A 22716-nucleotide genomic window follows, 5' to 3' on the forward strand; every position below is an offset into this window, starting at 1 on the left:
ATTCTTGGTATAAAAGTCCATAGATTCAATGATCGTTGGAATCTAGATGATTGAGGAAACATACCATTTGTCATTGAACTGCTATGCCTTTTCTTTATACTATTTCTCTATTTAAAGGGAACAAAGCTTTAGTAAATACTTAACAAATTCAAGCCATAGATCTTTCTACCACATATAAGCATCAACTATTGTATTACTTTATTTTTCTTTCTTCCATAAAAAACGATTCTTGAAAAAAGTAACAAAAGGTCCACAAACTGAAGAAAAAGAAGCAAAGAAAGCCCAATTCAAAGCAAGAATAAATGTATTAATCAATCACGTCCATCTTGAACTTCCAAAAACCTCTTATTTATGTTTACAAAGCTCCAATCATACCAAGTTACATTGCTACCTATCTATGAAAGCATTAAGCTAGTAGACATTCAAGTCGTAGAAACCTTTCCGGAGCCATTACCTCGAATTATAGAAGAAAGCAGTGATCATTTAACCAGGATTTTTATCAGTAGAATACAAGAGAAATTTTGTTTCCCGTGTCAATCTACTGATGCGGTCTCAATTCAAGGACGATTTTTCCTTTGGTATGTCATTGATTGGTAAACAAAGAGCCCTTCCAGCTTTATGTGCCTTTTATTTAATTTACTTTATTCCCGTTACTCCCTTTTTTTCAATTGTTCCCTTGCTAACAATTATTATCAGAGAAAAGAAAAACTGAGTCTCAAAGGATCCGTGAAAAGTATCCTGATCGAATTCCTGTATGTTAACTATTCGACTCGTAGTTTTTTTTGAAGTCTTCTCCTTTCTTCTAAGATAAGTGCTAACGTGGGTGGACAGGTAATTTGCGAAAAAGTCGACAAATCTGATATTGCCGCCATCGACAAAAAGAAGTATTTGGTCCCATCAGATCTCACAGTAGGCCAGTTTGTGTATGTAATTAGAAAACGAATCAAGCTTTCTCCAGAAAAAGCTATATTTATTTTCATTGATGAGATTTTGCCTCCTACTGCAGCTCTGATGTCCACTATATACGAAGAACACAAAAGCGAAGATGGCTTTTTGTACATCACTTATTCCGGAGAAAACACTTTCGGCACTTGCTTTGATTAATTTTTTTTGTATCTTTTTTTCTGTCCCCCCTTTTCTTTATTTTTTCCCTGTTTTTTTTAAGATGATTGAGTGATTAGGCATTTTACAAAGCTAAAAAAAAGAAAATTAACTTCACAAATGCCTTTTTCGTTTTTATGCTGAACATCCTTCTAATGGTTTTTTTATATCGTTTACTGATGAAGCTTATGAAATGATTCGCATCCTGCGTTGATTCGCATAACTGATAATTCGACCATAATGAATTTGCAGATTCAATGCTGATTCCTTTTCTCTTTAATTTTTACCCTTGAATATAAATTAGGGTTGTTATGAAAATGAAATGTACCTTCTTATTTTCCATTACAAATTACCTTACCAAATTCACTCGTTTCTACTTCCGTGAACAACATTACCAAACTAACCTATTTAATGTGGTAAACAAATTAATATTAAATAATCGTTAAATATCATCACTTCAAATCGTCTAAAAAAATAGATAGGGCTGTTTCTACTTGAATCCCATTATAGCAATGATCATGTGTATGCATATGAATGCATCTATAAATACATAGATATATTTGAAATACCAAAAAAAAAAGTTCAAAAATTTGCTTACCGGCGCCCTCCTCCCGTACTTAATAATACGAGTTTCTTCTTTTTCTTGTTCTTTGAATTCTTGGAATTCGCGCTCATGTTTGCTATCTTCTCCCAATCCACCTTCCAGGCGTCTAAATCCTCACTTTCGTCTGTTTCATGGGATGCTCCAGAAATTGCGTGCGTTCCCCAGACTGTTTTAATCGTCTGCCTTTCTGTTGCCCTTTGATTGGCATCCAGAGTATTGGCAATTTCGTTTTCGTCATTTGAACGTGTCGAAGAATTGCCTTCTCCGCTCACGTTGAGAGACTCCAAGGTAGGAAAAGCTTCAGCGGTATTTTCTTCTTGAATTATTTGACGAGGGATAGGTCGTTGCATATTTAGTTCTGTGAATATTTGATCCTCTGTTGCACGTTGAGCTCTTTGTCGATATTTCTCTTCTCTTGTTTCTTGAGCCTTACGTTGCTTACGACGCTTATTAATTTCAGTCCTAAACACCTTCAACGTCTCTTCAGGTACTACCTTGGACCAATCACACTCAATAAAGGCGACTTCACAGCCTTCTGGTAAGTGTCCCATGTATTTAAAGCGCTGCCTAAATTCCGTATTTACGGAGTGTCCTGAAGAAATCCTTTCTACAACAGGCTGCAGCTCATTTGGGAATCGGGCGTACGACCCAAATGCGGTTTTGAGAATCCGAATATCCAATGGTGCAAGGTATACATGCGAATGTGCGGAAGGTTGATAAAATAGATAAGAATCTGTTTCTTCAGAGTCACCGGTAGTCTTTTCAAGATCCTCAACGCTTGACAACTGCTTTAATGCATTATCTTGTAAGCTCAGGTTATCAATATTAGCTGCAAGAGATGTTTGCTCATTTTGATCCAAACTGGAGGATAAAGTAGTTGTTTGGTCTAGGAGCTTTGCAGTTGCTTTTTCATAATAACAATCAGCTACTCCGTACAATCCGACGTCCTCAGCAGCAACCTGAGCTAGCTGTTCAATTTCGTTGCTATACTGTTGAAGCATGTATTCGTGAGTACCGATTATGATTCGAGCATATGCAGCACCATCCATAGAGACATTAGGAAAACTATCAGTATGGAATGAACCGTCAACCGCAAAAGATCGAAACGCCCTAGGAAATGCCAAGATAGAGCCGACATTTCTTTGGTATAAACGAAGACATACCAATTTTCCTTCTTCTAGTTTTTGAAATTCTTCATCCTGCACCCAACGGATGGGACGAATATCACGTATCCTAATAACATCCAAACAAATCGGACACGTTCGGGTACCACATTTTGGAACTTTAGAGCCAGAATGTTCAGCTGCTTTCACTTCCTCATTCGTGGGTGTCTCCATGTAGCGAAGCAAGCAAGGTAAACAAAAAGCATGGCCGCAGCGGGACATACGAGCAGCAACTGGCTTTTCACCAAGACAAAACGGACAGACAGCAACTTGAAAATCAGAAGAACACAACACTTGCCAAACATCTTCCCATTTCACTGGAGAGTCTGGATCCAACTTCTGATATTGATATTCTCCAAGAGGCGAGACAATAAATCGATAATTTGCATTCACATACCGGGCCTTGTCCATCGGATGGTAGCCCGAGCCATAACCGTAAGTATTGTATTGCCTAGTTCGTCTGGGAGGGGCAGACATCGTGCTGTAGGTATTCCTTGGGGCAAATTGAAAATTCAATAAATGGTTTAAACTTATTTGACCACGACGATTGGTCCTAGCAGATAGAATGTCGAAAAGATGATCATCATGTTCATTTTGGGCATCTTCTAACGAATCATTGATTGCCTCAGAGACGGCACTTGTCTTCTTACTGGGTCGAGTCTTGCTCTTATGTGACTTTCCTCCAGAAGCAGAAGGTTGGTTTTTTCGAGGCATTCCTTGACTCTTCTTAGAAGATCCATGTGAATCCGATCGTTTCGAGCTACCAGCTTCAGCCTTTTTTCCTTTATTCGGCGCATGCGATGATGATGCTTGGTTGGGAGTAAAACTAGGAGCATCAACGTTCAGTTTGTTGATAGATCCCATATTTGCTGTAGCTTCTCCCGTGGCTAATGTCTCTCTGCTCACCATCAAATTAACTAAATATAAATAATTTTACAAACTGTTCATTTAAACCCCCTCCAAAATTATTTTTTAGCAATTTCCCTTCCTAGGGACGTTTGTGTATTGGGTAAATACCAAATGGCCGCCAATACTAATATAAGGTGTCTCATGATATTCCCTCGATACGGTAATGTTTATTACATTGAGTTGTAATCTAAGAAATTTATATAGGAAAAGAAAAGTCGAAATGTACAGAATGAATAAAAAAGAAAGCTCTTATAAGTGTTTTCTTATTCAGGATGAGGACTGTATTTGGTTATTTTATTTCCTCTTCATTCGTTTCTTTTACAAAGATGCAGATCATACTTTCAACTTTTTTTACGCTTAATACTCATAATAGAAACAGTTCAGTTTTTCAAAAGAATTACTTTTAGTCCCAGTGAACCAAAAGATCCTGACAAAGTTAGAAGCGCATTGAAGCAAAGGAAAAGGACCCATTCTGGTTAGGATCCTTTGCATACTGGCAAATTGTAGGTTTCCATAAACAAAAAAAGCTACTTATGGAATAAAATTTCCTTTCATTTCTTCTCCCTCATGTTATAGAGAGCGATTCTAACTTGATTTATCCAAGAAACTTGCTGTTTCATTGATTGTTTACTAAGGATGCAGTTTGTTGTGTTATGTTGGTTTAATGAGTGATTACGCCTTCTCCCTATGTATTAGCGAAAACCATGTCACTTGCTACCAACAGAAGTTTGTACATTAGCCAAATTGGAAAGTTCAAAATAAACAAAAGCTTCTGTTTGTAAGGGCTTATTTCATGCGAGATTTAAAATCTGCAACCGACACGGCGCCTATAGATAATCTTCACCCCAGAGGAGGATTTCACATTAATTCTTTGGTATGAAAAATTTCTTAGAAGAGCTATAGTCTAACAAATCAAGCTACCATGGTACTCTTGTAAGAAAAGCGAGTTTCCTAGAAGGAAACCACGAAAATTTCGTGCTCCGAAGCAAGAACTGAGCAATCCGGTCCAGATAAACAAGAGTGTTGGGAAAGTTAAAGCTACGCCCAGCAAGCCGAAGTCTTGGTCTGCTGTTGTAAAAAAGCATGTTCGGGTACCTTCTTCGCATGAAGTTTCACCTGCCGTAAGTGCTTCTTACACATCAGCGGCAGCAACTGAGAAGAAGAGTGCAAATGCAGCATTTGCCCAACTGATTGAAACTTTTCAGCCTGATTTTCAAGCAAAAGTTGTAATTCAACCTCGTGGATTTATCAACACAGGAAATATTTGCTTCATGAATTCAATTTTACAAGCTTTGCTCTATTGCGTACCATTCTTCAATTTACTCAAGCTTATTAATAAAACCGTCCCTTATAATTTTGAGAAAACCACGCCTTTAATCGAGTCTACGACATTGTTTTTAAATGATTTTAAACAAAAATGGGACAAAGATGAGGAACAAGGCGAATCTCTCTTGCCAGAAGTTGTCTACTCTTCTACTAAAGGAAATCCTCGGTTCGAAATTCTCCAGAGCGGAGAACAAGAGGATGCTGAAGAATTTCTGAACTTGTTTTTAAACGAACTTCATGAAGAATTCTTGAACGAATACAAAACCTATCAACAAAAGAAAGGAAACAAGACTGACGAAGAAACCGTGAAGTTTGTGAATGGAATAGCCAACGATTCCGAAAGTAAGGATGAGAGTAGTGGATGGACAGAGGTAGGAAAAAATAAGAAGCCAGTTATAGCAAGATCGGCAACCATAGAGCGTTCTCCTATTAGCCAGATTTTTGGCGGTCAATTGCGTTCTACATTGCGAGTACCAAATCAAAGAGACTCTGTCCTACTAGAACCATTTCAACCTTTGCAACTTGATATCCAATCTGACGACATCCTTTCTGTTACCGATACGTTGGAAAAGATGACGGAGCCTGAGGTCCTGCCAGAATGGCCCTCCTCCAAGGGAAATGTTACTGCTACGAAGCAGATGTACATAGAGTCGTTACCTCCTGTGTTAATTTTGCATTTAAAACGCTTCTTCTATGATATTGCCGGAGGTACACAAAAGAACTATAAGCCTGTTGCTTATCCAGCTGATTTGACCATCCCTCAAAGCGTTTTCAGTCCTTCAATCCGCGGAACTGTTCCTATCGAGTATAGTCTGAATGCTGTTGTATATCATCACGGTATTTCTGCTTCTGGCGGTCATTATACCGTGGACGTTAAACAGCACGATGGAGGTGGATGGATTCGCATCGATGATACCCATATCCATAAAATTCGAGTTTCTGATGTTGAGATACCTAAAGCTGCTGTTGAAAACGGCAGCTATGGTGCTTCGAGTGATAAAGTGGCATACTTATTATTCTATACAAGAAAAAATTAAGGCGATGTGGAAATATAAAGGAGCGATTTAAAGTACGGTGCATTTTTTTTTGTGGCTGTGTTGGGTCCTCAATAAAACCCATTTTCTGTGTTACAAGGTATCACTTTTCTAATTGTACTTTAACAGAATATGGGTGAATAGTTATTACGAAAGATTAGAATGGATTTTCTACAAAAATTTCTCATCGGGCTTTATTTATTTCTCATTCCTTGATTTGTTAGCACGTTTTCCAGTTGTCGACTACGTTTTTGGATTCCATGTGCTTAATTTCTCAAATGCCACTTCCCGTTTTATATAGGAACGTTCTCTTAGCTTTCTAAAGGAAAACATTGGTGGTGTTATTGTTTTCGGTAATTGTTCTATATTAATTTGGTTGTACAGTAGAGATTTGGTTTTCGTCAGATTTGTTCTTTACGATTGTTTGTTAGGCCGCTACAGGTTGAAACCATATCAATTTAAATTTTCCAAGTTCTCTTTTCATAAATAATAATAATAATCTTGTTTAGTTCGTTAGCTCATGTATCATGTATGCAAGGTACTACATATAAATGAACGCATAAACGAGGAATATGAAATTTCAGGAATCTTGATTCTCTATTTATATAATTCACAAATAATGCTTTCTCTATGATTTTTCCCCATTCTATTCATCACCTTTTGTTTTTATATCATATTCCCCCACTGAGTACAACCAGCGCTTAGCAGCTAATTAAGTAACCCAATATTTACCTTTTACCATTGTTTAGCTACTTGAGAGGAAAACACAAAAAATAGCTTTGAAGCATGTCTTTTTTCAGTGGATTGGGTAAGTGGAATCCTCTTGCTTAAAAAATACTAATTGAACAAGGTGATTTGGCCCATTTGGCTGCGATTTTCCTTTTGTTACACAAGATGAAAAAGTCAAGATCATGTTCAGGAATCTCTCTAAAATCACATCTTCTCTTTCTTTTAGTGTATATTACACGATATCTGAGTATGTCTAATTACCCAGGAATGAATCACAAAAGCTAATCCATTCGCGTTCTTTGCGAGCTAGACTTGTTTTGGCGTTTTAAAAACCTTTATTTTTTCTCAATGCGGATAGTTTTTATCTGCTCTGAATTCTATATATGTTACTTAATTTTGCAGAATTTACGACCAACTTATGACAAGCGTTTGGACACCTTTCGTATTGGATACCTCTTAGGCGGGTGTGTGGTTTTGACTCTCATTTATCCCAGTAAATACAGCATTTCTGGCATTTTATGGACCTTCAGTCTCTGGTTGGAAAGTGTCGCTATCTTGCCTCAGTTATTTATGCTTCAACGATCTGGTGAAGCTGAAACCATAACTGCTCATTACTTGTTTGCGATGTGTCTTTATCGTGGTCTCTACATTCCTCACTGGATTTATCGTCTTGCGACTCACAAGTCCGTCATGGCTGTCTCGTTGATTGCTGGAATTGCTCAAACGATCCTGTACGCCGATTTTGCTATCGTCTATCGACGCACTGTGTTACAAGGAAAGAGGTTCCGCTTGCCAGCATAAAAGCTGGCTGAAATTATTACGACTGTGTATTTTTTTTTCATTCACAACAATAATAGACGTACAATGACTATTTTCCAAAAAATCAACGAACAAAGTGTGAGGTATAATGTTACGTTTAATGAAGTTTCGTACATGGTAAACTGTCGCATTACGAAGATTACAATCAATTGAAGTTGCTAATTTCTCATTAAAGGTGGTCCATAAACAACACTCACTCCATGATACTTTACAATATATATACTTCCTCCAACATTCATTTGTCTATAATCAAACGTCAAACATCTAAGATTTAAGTGAGTACATAATACACGTATCGCTTTAACACTTAGTATGAAGTTTTTTATGTTTCTTTGAAAATGTATATTTTTATTAAATTGACAAATTTAAAGTATGATCAATTTGTAGAGAAACGTTTATTATTTAGCGTTTGTGTCTACCATACGAATTGTGAATGAAAAAAAATGTAAAGTTGCATGCCATACTGTATTCTTCGATGAAAGCTTCCTGGAGTTATTCCATTTAATAAATCATTTCCTAATGTTATGAGACTAGGAAAACTCTTTCGGGCGTTCGGTTTTTACTTTGTTTTACATACGTCTACTTCCATTACATTTTGTAGTAACAGATTTTAATATACTTACATTCGAGATTAGTGTGTATTGATTCCATTGACAATTCTCTATCCTATTTCATGGTTCATGAAAATAAATATCTGGCAAAACTGAAAAAAAAAAAAAAAAAAAAAAAACAACATGCAAATCCCTGCGAAGGCTGGAAGAATATATTCATAGTAATGACTTCCCTAGTATACAATTACAGAATTGAGAACACTAACGCCATATTAATTATTATCTCCAGATTTCTGGAAAAGGTAACCTCTGAACTAATAATCCTTTTGTGGATTTCTATACGAGAAAAGAGTCAACACAATTGCTGGACTCTATCAACAGAGTATATCCTCGGGAACTACATTTATTCTTTTTAAGAGACAATCAAATGACTTGTTATGCTCACTTTTTGCTTAGTGGACCACAGTACTGTTGTCATCTTCAGTGAAAGTTGGGATGAGAATATTGTAGATACTTATTACGTATGATCGCCTGCAAATATCTTTCCTAGTTTTTATCATATTCTCGGTGTGAAACACTCCATTTGACGACTCTTTAAACAGATCCCACTGCACCTTGTATTCAAACAGGACACGAGATTGAAAATTGCGCTGATTAGCCATAGCAATAAATCTACGGGAATCCAATAAGTTCACCCCTATCGTGTGAAGAGGTGTGTTTAAGCGGCTGACTGAGGTATTCCAGAGTTGTCGCATCATCTTCAAATCCATTGATAATGGCTCCCAACTTTTCCCGTTCTACAATGGCTTGGATGGCTGCTTTACTCACTCCAGGAGGATGAATATTGTGTCCCTCTTTGCTCACGCAATCACCCGTTCCAATTATTTCCAAGGCCGAACATTTGGCGTGGAATGTGCATTATGCCCTGCAATGTGGACATGCATGTCTCCTAATCTTTCTTAATTAACTTAACTATTGGAAATGATTGGACTACTATAAGAAAGAACAAATCATTTGCTAAGTATAAGATGGTCGTTGTTGCCGGTGAAATGGTATCCTCAAAACTGATCCAAGCTTGCCAGCGCGTTTTCCAAGTGCTTAAATACGTGCCATCCATGGATCTACAGAGCTTCGACTGTTTATTGCATAAACAGAAATGATGCTATTCAAATGGCTTTTGAAAGAGACATCATTGAGTCATTGACACCCATCAAAAATATTTGGGTGTTAATGATGTGTGGCTACTGTATTCCTTGGAAAGCGCTGAATGAGATTGATGTTTTTTTTTTTTTTTTTTTTTTTTGAGTCAAGGAGAGAAGGTGATCTGTCTTATTCGAGAATTGAAAGATTTAGATGCCGAGAGAAGGATGTAAGACTTTAAAAAGTATACTGAATTTCCTCTAATTTTCTAAGTTTCGATTCAAGTGACGAAAGCCTTTTTCTATATTTTGAAAAATGGGATTCTTTTGGAGAAGCATGTTTCCAAGACTCATACAGACAAAGACATATCATAATGTATGGAAAGTAATGTGATGAGTAAACACTTTTTAATTTGAGCATAGTAGGTTCATATTTTTGTGGCTGTATCCAGAGGTCGACACCAAGAACTTGCGATGGCAGACCGTGAAGCCAAAGGACAAGCTATGGGCTACGCGCTTTCAGAGTATGCAAGTGAAACACTTTGCTATAGGGGCAAAGGAAGGGAAACCCCCAACGTCTATACTATTCTTCCAGGATTCATTTTGGCGAATTATGGAGAAATCCTTCCTGGTGACTTTTTCTGGATTTGTTTTAACATGTTTACGAATGAATAAATGGTCTATTCAAAAATTGGCAGTTCCTTACCTTGTAATTTTTTTCAATTGAAGAGATTGCTCGCTGTCTGTACGAAGCAATTTAGCATCAACGGAACTTTCCTGAAGACAAAAACGGACGTGTTATGAACTTTGGTGGAGTAGACGATAGTGCAATGGCTGCAGCATGCAGAGAGAAACGAGAAATGAAGATACGACGAATTTCATTGTCTGTTTAGCTGCAGGATGTAGACAAAATGCTTAGAGGTGGAAGAATAAGCTCACCCCTTGTTTACAATAAGACACTTAACAGAGTTTGCAACCAAATTAATGATGGGACTAATGGAACGAAATAAAAGTAACTAATAAGTTTGGATGGTTCTCAAGGATGACCTTGGGCAGCTTGAAGTATAATGATTATCAAGCTGAAGAATCATTAAAAAATGAAAACAGAAGAAATAAAAAAAGTTCCCTTCTATAGGCTAACTGATCAACCCCTGAGGGAAATGCATTCTTATAGCCCTTTCCCCACAATGTCTGCACTTGTGAGGATATAAACTTCATCCATTTAATTGCTGATGCAGCTACCTTGCTCGTTCAATTGCGTCTTCGTTGTCATCGTCGCTTTGCGGTAATATCGGTAGGTAGATTCTGGGAAGATGGAATATATACAGTCGGAAAGCAAACCGTTGTGGAGGCGCGATCCTAAAATATATACAGGTGAATAAAAACAAACTCTCAGATGCCTGTTCACATGCTTCACATGCCAAGGTCCCTCACTGACGTTGCTAACAAACCCAGCGAAGTTATCATTAATGAATCACATAGTGGTCTCGTGTATTCACATGCCTATAAATTCCTGCATTCGCGAATGGTTAGAACACCGTCTTCCACTTCTTTAGAAGGAATGACATTATCCAATAGTCTGTAGTTATGATCTGGAATGTTGGTAATGATAACTGTTCCCAGATGAGACTAAATCAATTGGAAGAAATAACAATAGTGATCGTTTCTTTCTGTGTGCAATACTTAAAGAAATGTATTGTATAATAAATCGACGTTAACAGATAACAGGAAATGTAAATCCAAAGACCGATTCACCAAAATCGGTTATTCACAAAGTAGCACTTATCCATATACGTAGTTTAACTGTTCTCGGATGAATCTTTCCTTACTGAAGAGTTTGCTGGCCCAACTGGCAAAGTTATAATCACATCCAATATTATATATAAATTAGAGCCAATATTAGATACATCTTCCGATATTTAATAACTATATGGATCTTTCTAACACTTTGAGTAATTAAGAATTGCCTTACGGCACATAGCTATTCCCTTGAGAAATTCTATCCATAGTGTTTGTCTCTCAAACTACCACTACCACCCAGGCATATTCTAAGATACATATAAGGATCCGTGATGAATTGCGTTAAACTAAAATAAAGACGTAGAAGGCAACGACTTGTATCTTAAAGAAAAGAGAAGTGCTTAATTTTTCACATTCTACCAAACATAAACATTTGGGGATTGTGTCGCAGAAACGACTTGTTTGTAGCAAAAAAATGGGTAGAAAACAAAAAAGTAAACAAGGAGTCCCTCCCACATTAGAGGAAGTTCGCGGGGCCGGCAAAAAGCCTGAAATGAAGGCAGAGAAAAAGAGAAAACCAGCGGAAGAAACGGCGGCTTTGCAACCTCGTAAAAAACAAATCTCTCAGGAAAAGAAGAGCCTTTTTGAAGAATCTGAATCTGAGCCAGAAAACGATGACGTTGAAGCAGCTAGTGATGAATTTGAACAAGCTGATGAATTCTCAGAGGTAGAGGATGATGATGATGCTGCTGAGGCTCAAGATGAGTTCGTTCAAGATGGTGAAGACAAAGAGGAGTCCGAGGAGGATTCTGTTTTTGATTCTGACGAAGAAAGCCGCGCAAAACCTATGTTTAGCGACGATTCAGGTGATGAAGATGATTTAGAAGTCGCCAACTTGGAAGCTATGTCCCGTAAGATAGATGAAGAAGCTGAAAAGGAAGAAATGGAGGCTGAAGAAGAGTTGCATACTAACATTCATCCTACTGCTCCCGCTATTCTTCCTCCTACAGTAGATGGTGGCATGGTTGACGGTCAGCCCATAAGCGCCTTTACTCAGGATCTGTCGCAAATTCAACTTCGTATTCAAGAGATCAATCGTGTCTTAAATGATTTTAAGAATCTCTGTGAGCCTGGTCGTAGCCGCGCTGAATATGTCGATCAGCTTCTTAACGATATCAGCGTTTATTATGGATACTCAAAATTCCTCGCTGAGAAGCTTTTTGAACTATTCCCTGTCTCTGAAGCCATTGAATTTTTCGAAGCCAATGAATTGCCTCGTCCCGTTACCATTCGTACAAATACTCTCAAAACTCAGCGTCGTGAATTAGCCCAAGCTCTCATTAATCGCGGTGTAAACTTAGAGCCTATCGGAAAATGGTCGAAAGTGGGTCTTCAAGTTTTTGAGTCCCAAGTTCCTATCGGTGCAACTCCTGAATATCTCGCTGGTCACTACATGTTACAAGCTGCATCTTCATTTTTGCCAGTAATGGCTCTCGCTCCTCAACCCAGTGAACGAATCCTTGATATGTCTTCTGCTCCTGGTGGTAAAGTTACTTACGTTGCCGCTTTACAGAAGAATACTGGTGTTATTTTTGCCAATGATGCAAATAAAGCTCGTACAAAAGCTTTGTCCGCTAATATTCATCGTTTGGGAGTACGCAACGCAATCGTTTGCAATTATGACGGTAGAAAGTTCCCTAATGATGTATTAGGTGGTTTCGATCGTGTTTTGCTTGATGCACCTTGTTCAGGTACTGGTGTCATTTACAAAGATCAATCTGTGAAGACAAACAAATCTGAGCGTGATTTTGACACACTTAGTCATTTACAGAGACAACTGCTTTTAAGCGCTATCGATTCCGTTAATGCTGACAGCAAAACCGGTGGTTATATCGTTTATTCTACTTGTAGTATTACAGTTGATGAAGATGAGGCTGTCATCCAATACGCCTTGAAGAAGCGTCCAAATGTCAAGCTTGTTTCCACTGGCCTCGAGTTTGGTCGTGAAGGATTTGTGCGTTACCGAGAAAAGCGCTTCCATCCTAGCTTGAAATTAACCCGGCGGTATTACCCTCATGTTCACAATATCGATGGTTTCTTCGTTGCTAAGCTTAAGAAAATGTCAGACAAAATCCCTCAAACAACTGATGGTGCTGATGAAGCTGAAGAAGAACATGAAGATGCAGAAGAGGAGTCTGTCAACGCAAGCTCTGAAAATGATAATCTTACTTTCAATGATGAAGCAGATAAAGCTATCATTGAAGAAAACCGTAGAAAATGGTTGAAATCTAAGGGTTACAAGGTATCTAAAAAGAATTAAATTAATTTTGGACTTTGATAGGTTAATGGAGTTTTGGATAAATCAATGAATTCACTTAGTTCTTATACTTGTTGGTTGTATCAGTTTTGCTTGTAAATCTAAAATTGTTTACAATGTACTATATAGAAATATATTGACACATACCTAAACATTAACAAATCTATCAGATAACCATTTTATCTTCTCTTTTTAATAGGATGATCACCATTCTGTTCACGCTTTGCATCTTCCTGGAGAGCTTTTCGTTCAAGTTCATCCCAGTCTTCACCACTCTCCTCTTCTTCTTCGACTTCACTTCCGCTAAAATCTTCATCACTAGCTGCTTCGCTGTATTCTTCTGATCCTTCCTCCGATTCTTCTTCTTCGGGTTCAACATCAGACCCTTCATATTCAGAGACTTCTTCATCACTGTTCTCTGCTTCATCATCACTTCCTGTACCAAGGAATCCCCATCCACCTTCTTGGAAAAAGGCGACAGGATCCTCGTTCACTGTCTTCATAATTGTAGTCCAGTTCAAGTTTAGGGGTCCCTCGCTGAAACAAATATCGCAAGAATCTAACCATTCCTTTGTATTATCCAATTGTTCCATTGGAATTGTATTTATATGAACAGGAGGCCGATGGAAATCTTGGAAAATGAATACTAAATCAAAGTTCTTTAAACCAAACTGTACACGTTCCAGGTGAGCAATTTCAATTTCTGATAGGGTAACAACTGTAAATGGGGTATCAGTCAATTGAACCAAACAATCTGTCGTTGGTTGTAACAATACATTAGATCTGAATGGTACACCGCTAAAGGCAAGCTCACGGAATGGAATATCAAGTTCAACGCGACCATCACTTGCTTCGGCGATTCTTTCACCAAAAGTCTTAAACTCTCGGTCTAACTGGGCACGACGGCGTCGTTCTTCTTGCTCTTGTTCAATTTCATCTTCGTCACCATACATATACTTCCTCTTTTTGTTTCCTGTTTCGTCAAACTGAATATCAGACACCTCTCTGTAGAATTGCACATCCTGCGTTTTCCGCTTTCCTACCATAATAGGAGCCTTCAAATGAATATGGACCAAAACTATCAATTCACCTTCACAAGGTTGGAAGAATAAATGTTTCATATTTGAAAACAGTAAATCAATATGACTATCTGATCGAAGTGGAGATTGATAACGTATACCATTCTGGTGAATTTCCACGAAACCCGGTAACCGTTTACCATCAAGTGCAGGGCGCACATAAACATCATTAAGATGAATAGGACGACGATTTTTAATTTCAATAAGATTTTCTTGCTCGACAACATCGGCGAATTCTTTTCTTTCAGCTTCACGCTTAGTAGCTGCCTTCTTCATATCTTGAATGTCTTTGAAAATCTGATTCATACGGGAACTATCAGAGCTCCTGAAAGTGAAGCTTCTAATAAACTGAGCATTAGGATCTTCAAATGGAAGTTCATCTTTTTTACCACCTATTTGACCAGGGCTGAGAAAGTTTAAGCGTAGGTAAACAAAGCTTCCTTCATCGTTTTTACTAGCATTTTTTAAAGAAGAAATGTGGAAAGGAACGGGACGGCCAAAGATAGGTAAAATAATACTTTGAGCTCTATAATCCACTAAAATGCGTAATTCACCAATGGCTTGTGGCATTTGAGAATCACGTTTATAAGATTCGTAGCGCTTGACCGTTGGCTTCTCAACTCCAGTGGTATGTGTAGAGCCTTCAGCAAATCTTTGAAGACCTTCAGCCTGCTTTCTAGCAGCCAACTGCTTTTGATGTTCAGCACGACGCTTTTCAACAGAATCATCCACTTCTCTGGTCTCACTTCGAGTTTTTCCTTTGTGGCTGGAAACAGTTGCTGTTCCACGAGTTGATGGCTTGCGTTGCTTCGCACCATCCTCTATATCATCGGCTTCATCTCCAAAAAAGTATGAGATATCTGCTTGAGCTTTCGGAGAATCTGTAAAGACCACTGGATCACCTCGAGTTACTTGAATAGTGTCAACTAACAAAAGAGAATATTCTCTAGGGTGAGAATTTTTGGGTCTAGGATTAACCAAGTTGGCAAAACCTATACTAAGGTTCATTGTCATACCAGCTTTTAAGGTACGGGTGTTTTTGGCATTTACAAGCAACGAAGATTCACGAAATTCGATACCGATACCAGCACCCAAATTTTTTACGAAGTGACTTTCCAACTCGGGTCGTTTCGATCTGATGAAGCCCAAAATTTTGGTATATATATCTTTAATCACAGTACCGTCTCGGCAATACTCAATTAATTTCCTTTGTAAGGCTACAAGGAAAGAGTAATTTTTCTGTTGTTCAGGACTGGGATCAAACAAGTAGGTACGCCCAATGTTAGAACAGTAAGATTTGTATCGGATACCCAAAGAGCAAAGAACAACATCACCATGTAAATTTCGATCGTCTGTTATAGCAGAAGGTTTCAAATCATATTGGCCACCAGATTGAATGATGGGAGTATAGCACCATTCAAGCTGTTCTGTGTCAATATCACCTAGACGGACGTCTTTCTTTTGGAAAAAGGATTCATTGTCAATCAAACGCTCAACACGCTCGGCAAACTTTGAATGCGTGGTTTTCACACCTCGATCAACGTATGTAGACAGTTCATCAGCAAAATATTTTGTCATTGAAGCAACACTGACCCTTGAGGCATCCTTGACATTTGATATTTCGAGTTCATCTTTTACAGCCAAAGCCTTGGCTAGACCCATACTAGCATCAACCATTTCAAACTCGGATTTGACAGGTTCAAAAACTTCATTCCATTCATTCACAAATTTTCCTTGGTTAATGTCTTTGGGGAAAATACCGACTTTTTTGTTAGTAGCGCGAAGGTATTTTATGATTTCATCGAACAACGCACGATTTTCTGCGGGATCCTTTGTGCGTTTTAATATATTAACATCAATAGCTTTGTTGTCTGTTTCTAACAATTGAGCAAGCATGCTTGCTTTCGTATTGGATGTTAGAAAGGTAACTCGCTCTTTTTCTACGAGCATTAACGTGGAAGGAAATTCATATCCAAGGAGCCATGTATGCATGGCAGCAGACTTCTGATAAGGATTTGGTACATCCGCTGTACCAATAACGACTAAAATACTTTCACATCCTTGGAAAAGCTCATTTGCGTCTGAAGCCTCTTTCCAGGAAGAAAGTAGCAAATTTAAACGTTTGTGAAAAACGTTTGCATCAATATGGTATTCGGACATGATTTATCTTGCAGTTTTTTTATACACTCTTTAATACTAATTGAAGTTTTGCCCTCAACAAAAGTGTCTGAGGCCCTTTTTCAGGAAAAATAGATGAAACCTCTTTTTTATTGAATAACTTTTACAAATCCCCTGGTATGTCTGCTTAATTCGTCTTGTAAGGGAAAAAGTGAGGTTTATGGTATTGGTGGGCTGTAAAGAGCGCGTTCCTGACGGCGCTCACTTTTCAACTTTTAGAACAGGCTAATTTCATTTTTGGTACCAAAAAAAATATTTTTTTTTCCGAATTTATTAATTTAAATTCCTGAAATCTTTTTATGGCGGAAATCTTTGAACTTCAGTTCCCTAGTTTGTACTGTAATTTTAACTTTGGCGCATCAAGTTGAGCTCAATGCTGCTCATTTTCTCCAAAAACAGGAAGAAAACAATATGGTTTAAAGGAGGTTTGATGAAAACGTTGGTAAGAGCCAAGTCGTACCTGGAGTTTACCGTGCTCGAAAGGCTTTTTTTAATTAGGAGAAACTTATGGCTATAAAAAGACAAACTATCTAATAATCACAATTTATATGTAGAAACTATCTCTGCTAGTCGTTTTATCTGCCTAAAGGAAAATGATTTTGAGCGACCTTACAACCCAAAGTACCACTCTGTCTAGATGAAAAGACAAATCTTGCTGTATTGAGTTTCAACATTTTTACTGAACTTTTCTTTTTTCTCTGGTTTGAACGTTGACATTTTTAAAGTAATTTCGACCTAAGCTTGTCGATGCGAATTAAAGCTGTTGAAAGTGCATCCAACATTGAAGTTGTTCGTTCTTTGTTGAGATTTTTAGTCAATACTTCCTTATAGAAGACTTTTGTGGAACTATTTTCAATTGAGTACTTTTGCGCAACAATTTGAATTGTTTATATTTCCTTCATGTCCCTAGTCGAGACAGACTTTAAATATATGATTCAAACTTGAGTGAGTTTAAACAATCTCTACAGGACCTATTTTTATCTGGATGATGTTTATTTCGATCTATAGGTTTTGTTTGCTATTGGTGGCATTGGATTCATTGAAATTGCTTTATATCTAAGAATCACTGAGATTTTTTTTCTTTATTTATAAAAGTGAGCGAAACTTACATGGAAACTCCTTGGTTCTTTTGTTTATCTTTTTTTTCGGTTAAAATAACTTTAAAAAGTTTGTTTCGTTAAGTTCAACACGCTGGGTATTTGCGACCGAGCAAGTACGATATGGCGGCGGTAGGACGATACCGATTCAGGCAAAGACGCTTGCAGCTATGCGTTTATATTACATAAACCAAAAGCTTTCTGGCTTTGGTATAATTGGAGACCTATCGCGAATGTTTTCCTTGTAACAGACAGAAGCAAGAATCTTGGCAATTAGAATACACTATCCTTAAAACATTTCCTATTTTACATAATTAGTGATTTTTCGTTTGCAATTCAGTTGAAGTATCATGCCTTCAAATAGCTTATATGCTCTCTTGTCAAGCCAATTCGACGCTACTAGAATTGAAACAGTCTTGGATCCTATGGGATATTCAATTAAGCGTCGTAATGTCCCCGTATGTCTTACAGTAGCTGGCTCCGATTGCAGTGGAGGTGCAGGAATCCAAGCGGATTTAAAAACTATGACTAGTTTGGGCGTCTACGGAATGAGTGCAATTTCTTGCGTAGTTGCAGAAAACGCTGGTGGGGTTGATAAAATTGAAAATATGTCTCCTTCATTCGTCGAGTCCCAAATGGATTGCTGTCTTCGAGATGTTCCTTGCAAGGTCATTAAAACTGGAATGCTCGGAAATGTAGAGATTGTCAAGGCCGTTGTGAAGTCTATTTTGAAATACAAAATCAAGGACCTTGTTGTTGACCCTGTAATGATTGCCACATCTGGTGATTCTCTTTCAAATGGAAACATAGTAGATACGATTGTTAAGGACCTTTTTCCTGTTACTACGCTTATTACGCCGAATATACCCGAAGCTCTGGCTTTTGCCAGAAGCGTAAACGTTGATGTTCCTGAAGTCAATTCTATTTCTTCAATGGAACAGCTTGCTTCTATTATTTGTAAGTTTGGGCCACGTTATGTTCTTGTGAAAGGTGGACATATGCCAGTCAATCAACTTGGGTTAAAGGCGTTAAAAGAAGAACAAGGCGAGTCTGATCTTCAGGTCGTTGATGTTTTATACGATGGAAAAAACTTTTTTCACTTTACTTCCACATATCTGAAGCAAGGGGAAGTCCATGGTACGGGTTGTACGTTGTCCTCGGCAATTGCTTCTTTCCTTGCTTGGGATCACAGCATGGTCAACTCTGTTCAGTTTGCTATTGATTATGTGCATGGTGCCATCTCCCAAAGCCCTCCTATAAACATTTGTGACACTAATCTGCTGAACCACATGAGCCGCCTACGAATCGCTCCTTTTGCACCTGGTCATTTTTTGGAATATTTGCTCACCCATCCTCGTGTAGGCCCTGTCTGGCAAGAATATACCCACCACAAATTTACTAATATGTTAGCGAAAGGTAACTTGCCTCTTCGCGCTTTTCAAGAGTACCTTAAGCAAGACTACCTATATTTAGTTCAATTCTGTCGTGCTTACTCTTTAAAAGGTTACAAAGAATCAACATTTTCTGGTATTTTTGAAGCAGCCCAATCTGTATTTCACGTCCTTAATGAAAAAGAGTTCCACATTTCCTTTTGCAGGTCATATGGCATTTCCTTGGACGATTTGAAAAGTTCCGAAGAAACTCCTGCGTGTACTGCGTATTCTCGGTTTGTGCTAGATACTGGTTCTCAGCAAGATTTGGCTGCTTTGGAGTTTGCGCAGGCTCCTTGCTTAATTGGCTATCATTTAGTTGCTCGTCGTCTAATGAAGGAACCATTCAGAAATGTTAGTGGCCCCTACCAACGTTGGATTGACAATTATTACTGCGAAGATTATATTTCTGCAGTTTGCAGAGGATGCCGTCAACTTGAGGAAATCGTGCTTACTCTTTCACCAGAACGAATTCAAGAATTAATCGAAGTTTTCATTCGTGCTACAAAGTTCGAAATCTTGTTTTGGGAAACTCCCTACCAAGAGTATGTTGTAAAGCAAAACTTGGAAGACCCCAGCCTTTAGATCATACTTTGTTGCTCTTGCAAATACCTCTGACCTTAATAATGTAAACGATGATATGATTTTATCGTTTTTTATTTTGTATAAAAATTTCCTAAAGTAATTTATTACATCTACGATAAACCATTCAAGACCCTTTTTGTTTCATATCGCAAAAAGTTAATTACAAACAGGAGAAATCGGGTTCAAAATTCTATAATCGAAGTGTACAAATTTATTTTTCATCAAAATTTGATGGTCCACTTGGAATTTAAATCGGTCTAATGAAAATGACAGTACGAATTAGCAATATGAATATGACCAAACGTTTCTTTTAAGGCATCATTGCAATGAAAATCATTCTCGGACGCAACTTTTTATTGGTTAATAAATTCGAAAGCCATCATTCTGTGGATTTTTTGAGATATCCTGCGTAGGATATCTGATAAAAAGAGCAGTATAAATTCCCTTTGACAATGACTTAAAGCAATCTTAGTTTATTAAATAAATTATTAACCCATGACTTATACTTCAGCTCTTTAGAACACAGAGACAAAGTAGTAGGGATATCCAATTTAATTGTTTCATGGCAAAACCAAAGCATCCACAAAAAACTTAAAAAAACACGCTTATTGAGGATGTACCAAGAGTTAGGAATATTTTGGAGGGTATTTTCTGTTTCCGCTTTTTTTTATACTGGTTTACGGAAATAGGAATTTTAATTTGAAAAACACAAATTTCTCGATTATTGTTATTACCATTGACTAACAATGAGATGAGACTATGAACTTATCATCCTTTAGGCATAAAAGCCTATTCAATACGCTGCTTTTACCTGCTAAGTAAAAATTTGCTTTACTAATAGAAAAGGTGTCCCAATCGTTTATGCATTTCATTTTACTTTCTATTTTTCTTGTTTGTTTACATGCAGGACAAATCAATATACTGTAATGACCTTATTATTATAATATTTTCACTGGTTATTATCATATTAAGAGATTGCTTTCTTCCAGGTCTTGTCAATTGATATGTAGCGTGGTGTCCCGCCATATTTATTTTCATGAATGCTGTTTACTACTATTTCTGAATTTACAGTTTCGGGCTCTCTTTTTTGTACGTTTCGTTGTGCATTACATTACCAAGTCATTGAGCAAAAGGCTACGATAGCAAAGGGTATTTAGGAAAGAGTTGGGTGATTAATTCATTTTATCTGTATTTATTTCGTGTTAAAGTTTCTTTTTTTACTATTTTATACTGGATCAACACCTTGGATATAAAAATTACTAGTCAGCATGTTTTCTACTTGTATTACAGTAGCGGGATCAGACTGTAGCGGCGGCGCTGGTATTCAAGCAGACTTGAAGGTGTTTACTGCTCATTCTGTCTATGGTATGAGCGCTATTACCGCCATAACCTCGCAGAACACCATTGGCGTTAATGGTGTACATTTAATTCCAGCTCCTTTTGTTGAAAAGCAGATCGATGCTTGCATGTTGGACGTCAAGTGTGACGTTATGAAAACTGGAATGTTATTTAATCCGGCAATCTTAAAAGTTGCTATTGACATGATTGATCGCTACAAGCTTAAGACTGTTGTTGTGGATCCATTGATCGCTACACGAAAGGGTGTCTTGCTCGTGTTGCCAAGTTACTTAGATCTATTTATTAAGGAGCTGATCCCAAGAGCTGCTATCTTAACTCCAAACATCGCAGAGGCTACTATTTTACTAAAACACATGACTCAAGAAACTATAGAAATTCATCATGTCGACGATGTAAAGATATTGGGAGCCAGATTAGTTGCTTCTGGTTGCAAAAATGTTATTATTCGCTGTGATGGGATTCCTTTTGATACTGACTTTTCTGTTTGTAAAGATTCTTCAATGCCGTCCTCATGGTATGTGTACGTTTTATGTACCAGTGAGGGACAGTTGACTGTACCTCAAAAATGGCTATCCACAAAAACCGCTAAAGGGACAAGCTGTGCTTTATCTTCTGCTATTGCTGCTAACCTTGCTAACCATGTGGATTTACCAAATGCCGTTAAGCGTTCCGTTGCTTATACTCAGCATGCTCTCGAGTCTAGCTTTCATCTGGGACGTGGAGCAAATTCTTTAGACTATTCCTCCAGCTTTAGCTATCTACCCTTTGAGCAGGGAGAGATTGTAAGGTATTTCAAAAATCACCCCGACCTGTCAGAAGCCTGGAGTTCTCTTTTCGAACACCGTTTTCTACAAAAACTAAAAAATGCAAGCTTGTCCGTAAGCGAACTTCAAAAATACTTAGTCCTGAAATATCACATGTTAGTGAATAATGCTCAAGCTGCAGGTATGACAGCATTTTCTTCTTCTAATATAGCTGCTATAGAGCGCAGTGCCAAGATCATTCAGGTTATCAAAGAAGAAAATGAAATTCATCTAGAAATCTGCAAGCAATATGGGTTATCACCCGAGCAGTTTGTGGATCGGAAACCTGCCTTTGTTAATTCACACGCTGGATTTATTAATGATGTTGGACAACGTGAAGGTGTTCTTGGTATCCAAGTAGCTATGCTTCCTTTCCCTATAATTATTCAAGATGTATTCACAACAATGGACATTTCGCAGCCAGGTCCTTTCAACCCGTTTATTGCTCATTGCAAAGATTCAGTAACTAATCAGCACCTAAATAGTCTCCTGGATAATTTGGAATCCGAAGCTTCTACATTGATACCTGAAAAGGTTCAAATGCTAATTAGAATCTTGGAACAAAGTCTTTCGTTAGAGAAGATTGCTCTTGATATTACCTTGGATAATGAAACTACCGTATTTTAACTGCAAATACCAAATACTTACAATCGTTTTTCTTAAATAAAGGTATTGTTTTACAAAGGCATAGTTTGGTTTGGATTTTTGATGAGCTGACCCTTTTTGTTTCCATTGTTAAATTCTTACATCCTC

General features: G+C 37.7%; 10 protein-coding genes across 10 annotated transcripts; 7 read left to right on the forward strand and 3 right to left on the reverse strand.

Annotated features, from left to right (window-relative positions):
- Nucleotides 1–389: 389 nt before the first annotated feature.
- SPOG_03059 (autophagy associated protein Atg8) lies at nt 390–1556 on the forward strand. The gene is made up of 3 exons (XM_013165718.1): nt 390–578; nt 697–752; nt 832–1556. Exons 1-3 carry the CDS (start codon nt 545–547, stop codon nt 1102–1104), a joined length of 363 nt encoding a protein of 120 aa, XP_013021172.1. The 5' UTR covers nt 390–544; the 3' UTR covers nt 1105–1556.
- SPOG_03058 (ubiquitin-protein ligase E3) lies at nt 1434–3732 on the reverse strand (the record flags this gene model as incomplete). The annotated part of the gene is made up of 2 exons (XM_013165717.1): nt 1434–1500; nt 1700–3732. The coding sequence occupies 2 exons, from the start codon at nt 3730–3732 to the stop codon at nt 1434–1436; spliced, it is 2100 nt and encodes a 699-aa protein (XP_013021171.1).
- Nucleotides 3733–4487: 755 nt separating this feature from the next.
- On the forward strand, nt 4488–6696 carry SPOG_03057 (ubiquitin carboxy terminal hydrolase Ubp3). Its single transcript, XM_013165716.1, has 2 exons — nt 4488–4651; nt 4695–6696. The coding sequence occupies exons 1-2, from the start codon at nt 4571–4573 to the stop codon at nt 6138–6140; spliced, it is 1527 nt and encodes a 508-aa protein (XP_013021170.1). The 5' UTR covers nt 4488–4570; the 3' UTR covers nt 6141–6696.
- Nucleotides 6697–6758: 62 nt separating this feature from the next.
- Nucleotides 6759–7919, forward strand: SPOG_03056 (HDEL receptor). The gene is made up of 3 exons (XM_013165715.1): nt 6759–6945; nt 6988–7113; nt 7177–7919. The coding sequence occupies exons 1-3, from the start codon at nt 6924–6926 to the stop codon at nt 7665–7667; spliced, it is 639 nt and encodes a 212-aa protein (XP_013021169.1). The 5' UTR covers nt 6759–6923; the 3' UTR covers nt 7668–7919.
- A 390-nt stretch (nt 7920–8309) lies between these two features.
- SPOG_03055 (ubiquitin carboxy terminal hydrolase Ubp3) lies at nt 8310–11390 on the reverse strand. The gene has a single exon (XM_013165714.1). The coding sequence runs from the start codon at nt 9004–9006 to the stop codon at nt 8689–8691; it is 318 nt and encodes a 105-aa protein (XP_013021168.1). The 5' UTR covers nt 9007–11390; the 3' UTR covers nt 8310–8688.
- SPOG_03054 (uncharacterized protein) lies at nt 9847–10050 on the forward strand (the record flags this gene model as incomplete). Its single annotated transcript, XM_013165713.1, has 1 exon — nt 9847–10050. Exon 1 carries the CDS (start codon nt 9850–9852, stop codon nt 10048–10050), a length of 201 nt encoding a protein of 66 aa, XP_013021167.1. The 5' UTR covers nt 9847–9849.
- A 145-nt stretch (nt 11391–11535) lies between the features above and the next one.
- On the forward strand, nt 11536–14938 carry SPOG_03053 (RNA methyltransferase Nop2). The gene has a single exon (XM_013165712.1). The coding sequence runs from the start codon at nt 11591–11593 to the stop codon at nt 13433–13435; it is 1845 nt and encodes a 614-aa protein (XP_013021166.1). The 5' UTR covers nt 11536–11590; the 3' UTR covers nt 13436–14938.
- Nucleotides 13466–16956, reverse strand: SPOG_03052 (FACT complex component Spt16). Its single transcript, XM_013165711.1, has one exon. It carries the CDS (start codon nt 16669–16671, stop codon nt 13612–13614), a length of 3060 nt encoding a protein of 1019 aa, XP_013021165.1. The 5' UTR covers nt 16672–16956; the 3' UTR covers nt 13466–13611.
- A 1180-nt stretch (nt 16957–18136) lies between these two features.
- SPOG_03051 (TENA/THI family protein) lies at nt 18137–19801 on the forward strand (the record flags this gene model as incomplete). The annotated part of the gene is made up of 2 exons (XM_013165710.1): nt 18137–19109; nt 19203–19801. The coding sequence occupies 2 exons, from the start codon at nt 18137–18139 to the stop codon at nt 19799–19801; spliced, it is 1572 nt and encodes a 523-aa protein (XP_013021164.1).
- A 1268-nt stretch (nt 19802–21069) lies between these two features.
- Nucleotides 21070–22590, forward strand: SPOG_03050 (TENA/THI family protein; the record flags this gene model as incomplete). The annotated part of the gene is made up of 2 exons (XM_013165709.1): nt 21070–21947; nt 22032–22590. The coding sequence occupies 2 exons, from the start codon at nt 21070–21072 to the stop codon at nt 22588–22590; spliced, it is 1437 nt and encodes a 478-aa protein (XP_013021163.1).
- Nucleotides 22591–22716: the final 126 nt, after the last annotated feature.

The sequence above is a fragment of the Schizosaccharomyces cryophilus genome (genome assembly GCF_000004155.1).
Source record: "Schizosaccharomyces cryophilus OY26 unplaced genomic scaffold supercont4.1, whole genome shotgun sequence".
Classification (NCBI taxonomy): domain Eukaryota; kingdom Fungi; phylum Ascomycota; class Schizosaccharomycetes; order Schizosaccharomycetales; family Schizosaccharomycetaceae; genus Schizosaccharomyces; species Schizosaccharomyces cryophilus.